The 12,597-nt window shown below is 39.4% G+C and overlaps 1 protein-coding gene across 4 annotated transcripts in view; it reads left to right on the top strand.

Moving 5' to 3' along the window:
• Nucleotides 1-12,597, top strand: part of MARK3 (microtubule affinity regulating kinase 3) — a 99,755-nt gene that overhangs the window by 70,993 nt on the left and 16,165 nt on the right. For all 4 annotated transcript variants that reach the window (XM_045013413.1, XM_045013414.1, XM_045013415.1 and 1 more), the window contains 2 exons: nt 674-891; nt 6,656-6,759. In XM_045013413.1, the coding sequence (XP_044869348.1) occupies nt 674-891; nt 6,656-6,759 (322 nt within the window). The remainder of the gene's footprint in view (nt 1-673; nt 892-6,655; nt 6,760-12,597) is intronic.

Here is a 12,597-nt window from a genome sequence, read left to right as displayed (position 1 = left end):
AGTGATCCCCATAGAAGCTGCCTGAAGTGTTTAGGGGAAACCCACATGAGAGACAAGTGTCGCATTTGCAAGAGCTTCAGGCCGCAGACCAAGAAGGAGCAGGACATTTGTCTCCGAGCACTCCTTATGAAGTCGGTCCTTGCACCGGCCTCAGAGCCGACGAGATTGGACTCTGCTCCAAGCACTGTGGCCCCGGTGCGGAGCGCACTGCCAGCAGCGACCTCTGACCAGTGCCAGTCCCCATCCCTGGTACCGGCTAAAAAGCAAAGAGAGGCTGTGAGGGGGCGTTCTCCTACGTTCCGTAAAGGGAAGGAGAGAGTGAAGACCTGAAAGGCTTTGAAAGACACTTTCTGCCAATCTGGGACCACCCGGTCTCCCAATGGGACCTCAGCCTGGTCCTCTCCAGGCTCGCAGGTCCACCCTTTGAGCCTATGGCTTCTTGTTCCCTTCTTGTTCTCTTGTACCAGGCTAGATGGACCTTTAATCCGACCCAATATGGCCCTTCTTATGTTTTAATCCGACCCAATATGGCCCTTCTTTATGTTTATGATCCTCTGTCCTTTAAGTTTCATTTATTTTGACTTTTAAGGTATGTGCATATAAATGTATTTGCATAATGAATAACAGGCTTGATAACCTCCACATTTAGAAACAAAAAATGTTTTCTTTTTAGCTGGACCATCTATCCCTCCAGTAGTGGCGTATCCAAAAAGAAGCCAGACTAGCACTACAGACAGTGACCTGAAAGAAGATGGAATTCAGACAAGGAAATCTAGCAGTAGTGCTGTTGGGGGACGAGGAATTGCTCCGGCTAGCCCCATGCTCGGAAATGCTAACAATCCAAATAAGGCTGATATTCCTGAACGTAAGAAAAGTTCGGCTGTCCCCAGTGTAAGTGGAAGCATTTATTCTTTAAAGCATATGAACATGAAATACTTTGAGTAGGAGAATGTCACTCAACCCAATGGCCTATCATTGGTTTTTGGTTTATTTGTTTTTTAATGTTTTTATCTTCATCTCACTTCATTCCCCAGGTGCAAATGTAAGTATCTCATATACTTATTTGTATACTGTTTGTTTGCTTCAGTCACCTGCCCAGGAACTTAATTCTTTTGCCTATTGCCATTTCTGAAATAGTTCATTAGGATAGGAACCAAAGGTACATTTTAAATAAATCCAAGACAAGAAAAGGAACTAAGAGGCTATCCTATGGAGCAGATAGTATGGGTCATGGGTGATCTCTGAAATCCCACCTGCTGTTTTGGGTTTCCTCTTCCCAAAAAAGGGATCCCTGCCACAACTTTTATATCCCATATCCTTTTGTATACACTGATAAAAAGGATCACCTGTACTTTGCACTAGGCATTCCTTAACACATTTTAAAAATGCAATTATATGGATTACTCAATGGACTCCTGCCCTCTGCCCAGTAATTAACATATTACCAAAGAGCTGTAGCTTTAAAAGCGTCTTCCCTCCCCCTTCTGCCCCAAAACAAAAAAAACTTATTTGAACTTAGTTTTTGCTTAAATACAGTGCTCAGCTTTGGGACTTGAGTCCTCTTAAAACGGTCCTCTGATCTTTCTGCTGCAGTGCTTTGAGCTGATTAGTTTCAGTGAAACTCTCCCACAATGACTTCCAGATCCTTCAGCTAGTAAGTTACTAGGGGGCTGAGGTTATTTCTACCTTAGCTCAGTTCCCAGACCAGCTTGTCTCCGTTCAACTAAACGTTTTGCTTGATTGCCACCTTTATAACTAAGGTTGGAAAACAGTTTTCATAATAAGTCTGTTTCCACAAACTCAGACTTTCTGGAACATTCAGCTTCTGCGCAGAAATCTTCCCTGCATTGTGAATTTTTTAAAGTATCAACAAAATCTCTTCAGCCATTATCCAGCTTGGGATGGTATGTTTCTTTAAAGATGCCATCCTGGCAAGATTATTGCACTGCAATATAAAAAATGGCAGAATGTCCCTAATTCAAACCTTTTGTCCTCTGAGGCCAAAAAGTAGCTCGGCAGAAGGCCTTCAACCTCTCTTATTGGTTGTGTACCAGCAGCAGCCACTACCTCCAGTTTCTGGAACCTTCCAGCCAAGCCATTCTCAGCTACAGGCTGGCAATGAACTCCTCCTGTAAGAGGGATCCCCTCCCTCTGCCTTCTGTTCAGCTGTGGTTCATACATCTGCTCTGACAGTGCTATGTGTATTCTTTTCTGATCCCCACCCTCCTTCCTTCTGATCAGTGTTAAACTTCCTGTTAATTGTTTGTCTCTCTTGGTGTTCTGGGTTATCTGGTCCCAGAGTGTTAGGGCCTTTAAATTGGTTTTGTCCTAACAGTGGCCTTCACTCCAGTAATCTTTTTTTTTTTTTTTGGCAGCAGTATGTTTTTGCTCCACACTCAGAATTATTGCCCTTTTTTTCAGCCCTTTGCATTATAGCCTGAGTGCTTCATTCTTTGGTATTTTGGCTTGCTCTGTTACACCAGCTAGATCCTGACATAAGTGGCTTTATTCCAGTGGCTTCTAGTTTTACATTGTAATTGAAATCAAAATTTGGGCTATATTGAGAGATCCATGGAATACCTGCTTTGTTCATGGTAAAAGGTCCGACTTGCACACTGAATCAAACAGTGACACTAATATAATCAGAAACAGCCTTGTAGGACCACATAAAAGGGTGGAGTGATAGTTCCTGGTTCTTTTAATGTTTAACCATATAAACTTAACAGGGTTTCCAATGCAAGTTCTTGTGTAGTCATTTTTAGAGTTAATTGTTATAACTGATGTGTATAGGAAGCTGTTACTTCCCCCACAGTCCAGGAATTGGCTAGAATATTTAAGGGCTGTGGTAGTTGGCATGCAGCCAGAAGAAAGTGGGTTGTCTTGTGCTGACCTACCATTCTGGGTGCAAAAAATCCTTCAGGTACAGAAGTTCCATCCTGTCTCACTGATTGCATAAGGCCTAAAATTGATGATCCCTTGAGATAACTTCCGAGAAGCAGAATTACTAGTAACTTCTTTCCTTTAAAAAAAAAAAAATTAACTACTTTTTAATAAAAAGCTACTGCAAAATGGCAGAACTTTGAAACTTGGTATGGGCATAGTCCTTGTTGAAGACTAATGTATGATTTTGAAAAAGTCTAACTCTTCTTTAACTGTTAGAACCATTAAACAATTGCATACTAAGCTTGTACAGCAGACTATTAAGTCTGCAGGTATACACTTCAAGGCAAGTGTTGTGCATGTGTGTGCAGCTGATTAGTGTTCGTGGGTTTAGGGAACATAGAAGTTGTGCTTCTAAAGCTGATTGCGCATGCAGGCCCTTGCAAATCAGATAGCTGTGCAAACTGAACAGCTGTGCAGTAAGAATCAGATTAGTTCCACTAGCAAAATACTTGTCAAATTTATTTTGCTTTTAAAAGTTGCTGGAAACTAATATGTAGTCTGCTCAATTAAAATCTCAAAAAATAAGGCTTTAGCAGCAACATAATTCTGCCATATTACTCATGCATACTATTCACGGATTGTTTTATATTTCCAAATGTATACCTTATTGCTGTCTCCCAACCTAAAGGGCCTTCAGAATAGTTCAGGATGGCAAGTCAGAGGAAGGCAATTATAGTGGGTGAAAGAGGCTTCAGGACCCTAGCTCTTACAGACTTTCTGCAAATGTGTTATGACATCTTTAGAAGAACCAGCAAGTGACTCCTTGAAAGCCATTCACCTTCCCTCCTTCCTCTGGTTGTCTCTCCTAATGTAGCTGACTGCACATGCAGCTAACTCGTCCAATGCAGCTGCAGCAGCCTGCCAGCCCAAGCTTCTCTTCAGTATGTTCATGGTGCTCAGCTCAGCCTTTGATGGCATCAGAGGATGCTCCTTATTCCCAGAAATATGTAGCCACCACCTTCAAGTGTACTCTGCAAAGTCCCACTCATGGGATGCATTCTGGTAGCAGTGCCTGTTAGAGAGCTCACTCACCCCTCCTGTTCCCACCTGCATTCTGCTGTGTTCTCCGGGTGTGCCTATAAAAGAGGGTGTGCCCTCTGCCACCTCAACTCTATCCAGCTGTGACAGCAGACAGATATGAACTTCTGTGGATCCACTGAACGTGAATTTTCTCTCTTGAAGAATACAGTGTCTTAGCTTTGTGTGTTTATAGTGTTAGTGTTTAGTTTTAAGTTAAGCTTAGGGTATGTCTCACTTAACATGCTGCAACGGCACCACTGTTGTGCTCCGACAGAGAAAAGGTAGAAAAAGAGCGTGGAGAGGCTCAGCTGCCATTCTATCACATAGTGGCTCCAAAAAAAAAAAAAAAATTGAGAACGAACAAGTTAATAAATTGTGCCATAAGATGTACGTCATACCACATACAGGGCAGAGATGCCAAGTTAATAGTGTTGTTACAACCTTTTGTATTGACTGGCAAGTTTAATGCATCGTTGAGGTTGCATAGCTAACAGATTTCATTTTCATATGCATGTATGTGTAAAATGTATTGGCAGATTCCTGCGGTCTTTATACAGACAAACTCCCACTGAAATCAGTATATGTTATAAGGTCAAGCTTTCTACAGAGCTTTCACCAAATTCTATAGCAAGGCCTCTGGTTTCTTAGCAATCCAGGGCAGCAAACTAGAGGTTTTCTGGCAGCTTCAGATAAATTAAAAATTGTTTCATACTGTATTAAATATGAAAATGAATAATACAATCAGTTCATAATTTGCTGTTGCTTAATTTGGTGTTAAATTAAACTTTTTACACTTCCCCTCAATTTTTATCTTTCACCATGTCATGGATTTTTCTGTCTTCAGCTGGCTGTTTTGCCTACAATGTTCAGTAAGTTAATGCAGTGTTAACTTTTAAGCCTAATAATAATAAACATTAACACCCCATTCAAATGAATGGTGACTGTTCATATTTAGAACTGTTATTTCAGCTATTGGCAGGCTTGAGCACATGACTCCGCATCAGCTTATAACCAGTTCAAGTTTTTAAAGCTTGCAACAGCAAGTGCTAGACATTTCTTTTAAATGACACCTTGGATTCAAGTGTACAGTTCTGAAGAAATAAATGGATTTTTAGTATATTCTGCAGCTGTGGAATTGTGGGGAATTTGGAACCTGATTATAAACTGATATGTATCGGAACTTTGCCTGAGAGAGGACCGCAGGGAGCTGTTTTATATATATTGAATAACAGGTTTTTTACTGACCCCTCTTGGAACCTTTTTTTCAACTTGAAAAGTTTGTCAATGGCTACTCTTTGTTTTTTTTCTCTTAGGCCCATTTTTTCTCAGTATCTTTTTACCTTTTATTCCATTGCACGCTACTGTAGCCATTTGTTTTTATGCGGAACCTTATCTCAAATTCTTTTTAAAAATGCACTGAGTTTCAAAGAACTACAACTGGTTAGGTAACTCGTCTTCCTAAATTCTTACTAGCAATCTGTAATCGACAGGGACTTAGCCATGTGTTCACTGATAACATCCCTTAAACTGGTTTCCAGGATTTTTCCCAGCAGTGGATGTTTAAACTCAGTAACCTCTCTTGTGTCATTCTTTGTCCCGCAATCCTTTTTAAAAACAAAGCACGGTAATGGATTTATTTTCCATTTTCCAATCGTATGGAATTTATCTGAAATCCAGTGAACTGGAATGAGAAGGGGGGAGTCAAAGATTCGCTAGTTTCCTTGCTTGCTTCCTCTAAAACCCCTGGGTGCATGTTTATCTGGATCTCGTGCTTTTTCTACATTAAGTGCATCTAACTCTTTTTTATATAATTCTGTTATCTGTGCACTACTAGCTCCTCAGTCGTTCCTGGAAAATTGACCGCCAAGTTGGGCATATCTCCACCCTCTTCCTCTGCAAAGACAGAGGCAAAGTAATTAATTCTATTTCTTTATCCCCCCTCTAAGGTCTCCATTTTCATTTTAAGTGGCCTTGTGGTTCTCTTGTCCTCTGTCTAATGTTTTTGTGTATATTTATATTTGAAAAAGTCTTAACTGAGATTTTCTGGAATTTGCCTTTTCTACTTTAATTGTTCATTATTGGTTTCAAAACTTTAGACTCATCTTTATGGCATTAGTATTTTTAAGAGCCTTTATTTATTTACTTCCCCATTGTACTTAGCCACATCTGTTTGTTTCTGTTAGATCTTTGCTTTTCCTGCCAATTAACTTGTTAGGGGCTTGATTCAGTTTCAGAAAAGTGTTTTAAGAAAAGATGATGATTTCCACATTCTAAAAGTCATAAAATATCTTTCAAGAATATCTGGTAAAGGAACTACAGCTCTAGAGTAACTTCCATAAAATTCTCATTTTTATTTACATCAGTAGTTGAGGGCATTTGTGATTAAAGTTAAGCTTACTCTATTAACTCTTGTTGAATAGTCAAAATAAAATGAAATTGTTTCAAACAGTTCGTTCATCTTAGCACTTTCTTAGAAAGACCAGCGCAGTCACCATAACTAAAGGGTATTGCTGTTTCTTATCTAATTTGGAAACAAATCAATGTAAGGCTTTTACTATAAGCTGTAGAACAAATTATAGCATAAATTTAAGGAAAATAAGGTCTTCAACCACATATTGTTGATACTGATTTTGCCCTGAGTCTTGCACAAACTTTTTGGGTGGATTAACACACATTGTATCTTTAATTGTAGAATAATACCGCACCTGGAGCAATGACACGCCGCAATACATACGTTTGTAGTGAGAGAACCACTGCAGATAGACATTCAGTAATCCAAAATGGCAAGGAGAACAGGTATGAAATTTCTCAAAGAAAAATTTGCTGTACTTATTTTCTCATGCTTTGAAAAAGTTGTAGTATATGATTCAAAATGAAGCAATACCACTAAGTGTCACATTTTTTTCTCTTAAAGGTAAGTACAAATCCCCAGCTTGTGGATACTTGAAAGTACTTGCTTCTGCAGTATGTAGACCTGAAGTATTCTTCTAAGGTTCCCAAAATTTGTAGATACTAACTTATGAACCATGATCATCTGTTGTATGGTTGGATAGCCTATGTACACAGGTTAAAATTGAATCATTCGGTCATTCTTTTGGATATTTGGACAAGGAATGCTCTGTTTCAGTAAAAGATTTTTGGTTTAAAAAAATTAAAGAACATATCAGTGTGAGCATCCCCTTCACCCAGTTAGTTACAGTTGTATGATTCTGTCCTCCAGGTGGCTACAATCTGTGGCAAGTTGTTGAACAAATGGGACTGTAAAGAAGCAAAGCTCCTCTCTGAGGGCATGTCTACGCTACAAACTTAAGTTAACCTTTGTTAGTATCCACAGTAATTACTGCAGTTTTTCATGCCCACACTAACCTTCTGTTGATAGTGCGCAGCCTCACAAGGAGCACTTTGTTACACTGACTTAAGAGCAACAGTATGAGGGCTGAGAGCCTGGGCTCTCAGCTCGGCGCACAGCTCTCCACTGGGAGCCCGGCTGCCCCTCTGGGCACCTCCGGGCTCCCAGCTGCCTAGAGCCTGGGGGGCAGCAGGGCTCCTAGCCCAAGGCAAGGAACCTACCAGCCTTTCTTGTCAACTTTACAGCTCCAGCACGGATCTGTGAAATTGACAAGAATGACAGCCAATGTAAGTAACACAGTGTCTGCTGGACGGTGTGTCACCCAACTACACAGACCTACACCCTCTCATGGAGGTGATGTTCTGTCAGTGTAGTAGGGCACTTACATCGGCGGGAGCAAGGCTGTAGCATAGACACTGACATAATTAGGTCGATGTAAGCTGCCTTACATCAACCTAACTCTGGAGTGTAGACCAGGCCTGAGTGAGGGTATAGAATTTCATACGCAAATACGGGCCTTCTCCCTAAACTAAGGGAATGCTAAGTTTGAGGGGAGTTATATTATGCAGAAGATATGGGGTTACCAGTCAAATCAATGGTGATAATTTTTTTTGCTGGATGTCTGGGGAAAAAAACAACTAGCTCCCTTCTCATCAGTTTCTTTCCATTGATCCCTATTTTGGGATCTCTCTGGCAGAGGAAAGGAACAGGCGTTTGCCACTACACCCTCATGCTGCAGTCACTGTGTGGAATTGCCTTCATTTCACAAAGTGTATGGTTTTGCCTCCTGCTTTTTTCTCCAGCAGCATGTAAAGGAAGAGCGGGACTGAGTTGGACATGCTGAATGAAGGTTCGGCATCACCTCCACTGGTGTCTGGGATAAGGGACATGACTCTGACCTTTGTCTCCTCCCACTGGCCTTCAGCAAGCCTGGCAGGTTTTAATTCTCCCTAATTCCTAAATCTAAATTGACTCTGCACACCTCTTTTCCCCCTGCCAAACTGGCCAGCTTGGTCTATAATTGACTAGTATGCAAATTACAGGCCTATTAAATAGTGGTGTCTGTCTCATCCTCCATTGACTGGTCCTTGTTAATATTACTAAGTCTTTGCTTGGGTTAAGGAAAGGGATGGAATACTTTTTAAATTTAAGATATGTTAATGTGTTTTTTCTGTACAAGTTATTTTTAAACATGATGCTGCACGCAACCAAAATGATGTCCAAAAGGTACAGTTCGGAACAGTTGCTGTACCACTTCAGAGAGATGCCACATGGTGTCAATCCAAACACATCTTTGCACTCACCTCGCACGCAAACTGCTTGGTTATATTCTGCATTTATTAATCTTGATCTTAAAACCGCTTTCCTGATAATTCAGTAACTTCAGCATTTTAATAGCTCTTAGGTAAACAGTAGTCATTAGAAATATTTATACAATGCATGTGAAAATGTGTCCCTTTGTACCATTGTTTGTTAGAGCTCATTACTTAGCTGGATAGTCAGCTCGGTTTCTTTTATAATCAGTCTTTAAATTAGCACTCTGTTTTGCAGCATCTTCTGGTCTACGTGATCTTAAATTGAAATAAATTTCCGGGCTTAAGAGAGTTCAGTGTTATCCTCTTGGTCTTCTGCTGGGAGCATCTTCATTCTGTATTGCTGAGAAATTGCTCTTTTGTCTTTTCTGGCCTTGACTTTCTCAATATTACACCATGCTTCAATAGACTTCATTTTGTCCAAAGTCAGTGCTGTACAGTACATAGCAATAAATAAACCAGTGTGTTGGGCCCACTGACCTTCCTAGACACATACTTTATATTCTGTAACTTATCTTCACTTTCAAAAATGCTGAACAGTCCTGCTTTCTGCAGCTGTCAGCAGGGAGGGAAGTTTCTATTCTTGATCAGAGTGTAATGCAAGTAGTAAAACTATTCCAAACTTCAAGTTTGTTAGGACATACTTTGTGTCCTCGTTAAGGCATTTATACTGTTGATGTCAGACATTTCACATTAGCTTTTACCACTCTTTACTTTTGGTTAAAACATGTTGGTCTTGCTGTTATGGAGTCTATCCTTTGATATAACAACTTCATTATTGGTTCCATAAATATGCAGGTACTAATATTTTTAATTAATACTTATTGATCTTGCTAAAGTTTGACAGAATAAAACACAACATTGTTAAGTTTGTCTTTATAACTAGAAATTCCTGGCTGTGATTCAGTGGATTTAACTATTTGTGTATGTAGCAGTACATCTTAGATTGGCACAGTCTGAGAATTGCTGCAGAGGGTTATAGAGTCAAATCTCAATATACTTGGTTGCTGTAGTTGGACATAAGCATGACAGATTCTATTAAGTGCAGTATTGATTGGATCTAAAATAAATGCTGCTTTTTCAGTTTTTTTCTCTCTCCAATACTCTTATCTCTGAACTCTGTGAAAGATAAAACTCTAGAAAGATCTGTGGTCTTTTTCTTAGATGTGGATTCTGAAGTAGAAACTTTGTTTGTTTGAATTCAGGGTTTCCTTAGAAATGGGTTTTGTGGCTTTCAAATTGCACTTCTTTGTGATAGGAATTATTGTAAGGGAGAACTGCTCTAAAGAACATTTCAACTAAGATTTTAGGTTTACTATAATTGAGGATGTTGAGACTAGTGACCAGCTGAAGACCTGAAGAGCTCTTCTAATGTCAGGAGAGAATATATATATTAAAAAAGCTTAAATGCATTTCATGCCTTTCTTTACAAAACATGTTATCCCACCGTATGCTGCCTACGTGTGTTCTTTACACATTGAGTTTTGACATAGGCAGCATATTTTAAGAAAAAATAATCAATTAATATAGGGACCAAATATAATGCCTTCCAAAGAGCTATCTTTCTCCTACTCTGAACATCCCAGCTTGCACCATAGTTTGTCACAACTGTGGAAAACTGCTGGAGGTGGCTTATGAGGTTCATGTGAGTACATTGTTTGCAACACCTCACATCTTTTTATAAAGATTTTATTGTAACAAAGTAGTAGTATATCGCAAAAGAAACAATTGAAAAACCATGTTGTTAGGAGCAAAGTACTTAGTCATCGCCATGCCAGATGTGCAGCAAGCTTACAGGCCAAGAAAGCAGTTCTAGCAGCAGGATATGACAGCACCAGGAGGATGACTTCTGGCAAAGGTGGGGTACAGAAGATTCTGAGGGAGAAGGCTCAAACGTTAAGCATCTGTTTGGCGGTAGGGGACTTAGTTTCTATAAGGCTCATAATGCCCTTAAAGATAGATAAAATTTAGAACAAATAATCCTAAAAAGGGGAAACAGTCAGTTTATCTTTGTAATAAGTTGTACAAATTAAGTTTTGACCCTTTAGTGGTCAGCTGTTTCAGGATTATTTATCCCTTAAGTGCTTATCTACTTGAGATGCTTGCTATTGAGATTGAGACCACTCAAGCCATTAACAAAAAAAGTGATTATAGACAGGGATACTGATGTCTTCATCTGAGAAAAACAAAAACCAGGAATGATAAAATAGCATATCAGATCCATTCAGTGAAAGGCTTTTTTAAAAAATTACCCAATTTACATAAGAAAAAGCTCTATTAAAAATGACTGGCATGTTGACTCTGAAACTTTTTTCAAAGCATTCTAAATAATCTCTAAATCTATAGTAGGCAGCTGATAGTCTAACTGAACCAGCATCCTTGCAGGAGTTCTGAGTTAACTGAATGACAGACTCCAGTGCTTGTGCCCCCAATATCTGTAGCCACAAGGGAGTTTCTTAAATATGAATGTATGTAACTTTTTCTTTTGATCACATGGAACAGCAGGTTTGGAACTCCTGTTGCCAGATACTGAGTTACTTCCCTAAGCTGAACAATGCTTATTTTTTACCACCTAGTTTGAACTATGAAGCACCACATGACAGCCATCCATCCTTTTTACTGAAGAAGATTCAATAGACCTTCCTTCAAAGCATGAATTTTAATCGATGTACTACTCAATGATCCCCAAGTACAAAGTATTCTTGAAAAATCTTGTCCTTTGCTCTGCACAGAGATAATTGAACTGCCATTCCAGAACTCCAATACCCTTAGTCCTTGTAGCAGGGTAGACTCATCAGTAGGATAGACTATTAATTTGCTACTCTAGCATAGATATCCTAAGCCTTCAGGTCTGGGTTATGTCCATTAAGTCCTCAACCCATCAGTGGTTGAGGTTTATTAAAATGAGTGTCCCACTGGAAGAGCAAATTTAAAAAAAACCTGGACACTTTCAAGCAGCAGCAGAGTATTTGACTGGAATTACCGTTCACCCAGGAGACCATTCCCACTCATTAGACCTGGGGTGTTAAGAAGGTTTTTTAAAAGCATTTTTCATAGGAAAAATAACTGATACAATCTGCACCTTTATTTCAAATAATACTTTGGTGCAGATCACTAAGAATTTCAAGGCCCAAGCTTCCTATACATCTAACTAGTCAAGACAGGTGTCCACAAGCTAATGCTGTCAATGCATTTGAATTATCACATTGCAGAAAAGGACAGTTTAAAAAAAGTTTTAGTCAGTGTAGAATAGTTAATTGCTCTATCTCCTGTGCAAGTGGTGGTAACGCATTCTTTTTGACAAAAGCCAGATGTTTGTGAGAAGAAGTGTTTTCTTTTCACTAGACACGGTAGTTTGCACTTTGTCATTGGTCCGTCATGCTGTTCTCTCTGCCTCTGCCTGAACCCAAACCCCCTCACAGCCTGACAGAAATGTTCGCTTATGCAGCTAGCCCTGCCTCAGTTTGTACCACCACCTCCTCCAGCATTCAGCTACGACATCAGAAGTCGATATCCATGTCAGCCTCTGTGCACACGAAGATGATGTTACTTCCAATAAACAATGACGCAGATAACTTCAAGCTTATGTAAGAAAAACTGAAATAATTGTGAAACTAAGTTTTACCTGCTTTTTAACTTTGTGCTGTGGAATTTTAGATTTGTTCTAGACTGTATTTTCTGCAAGATGTTTCCTAATTTTTAGTTTTGTTTACATTTATTGTTTTGTGGTGTCTGTGATATAATCCTACCATAGTGAACATTTAATTCTTCTTTCTTACTACTAAAATTATCAAAAATCCCCCTGTTCTTGAACACTTTTGGGGAGGGGGGATTATATTCTAATATTTTTGTACTGCTAGGAATTTTAATATTTTCAAGTAGATTGCTGGTATATAGAGATCTGATACAAAATGTTCACAAATTAGCAAGGTTCTCCACAGGCATAGGAAGGAGACAGCAAGGTTATACTTG

Source organism: Mauremys mutica, chromosome 4 (genome assembly GCF_020497125.1).
Source record: "Mauremys mutica isolate MM-2020 ecotype Southern chromosome 4, ASM2049712v1, whole genome shotgun sequence".
NCBI classification, from domain to species: domain Eukaryota; kingdom Metazoa; phylum Chordata; order Testudines; family Geoemydidae; genus Mauremys; species Mauremys mutica.
Note: the sequence above shows the minus strand (reverse complement) of the source record. Positions and strands in the feature narration are given on the sequence as shown.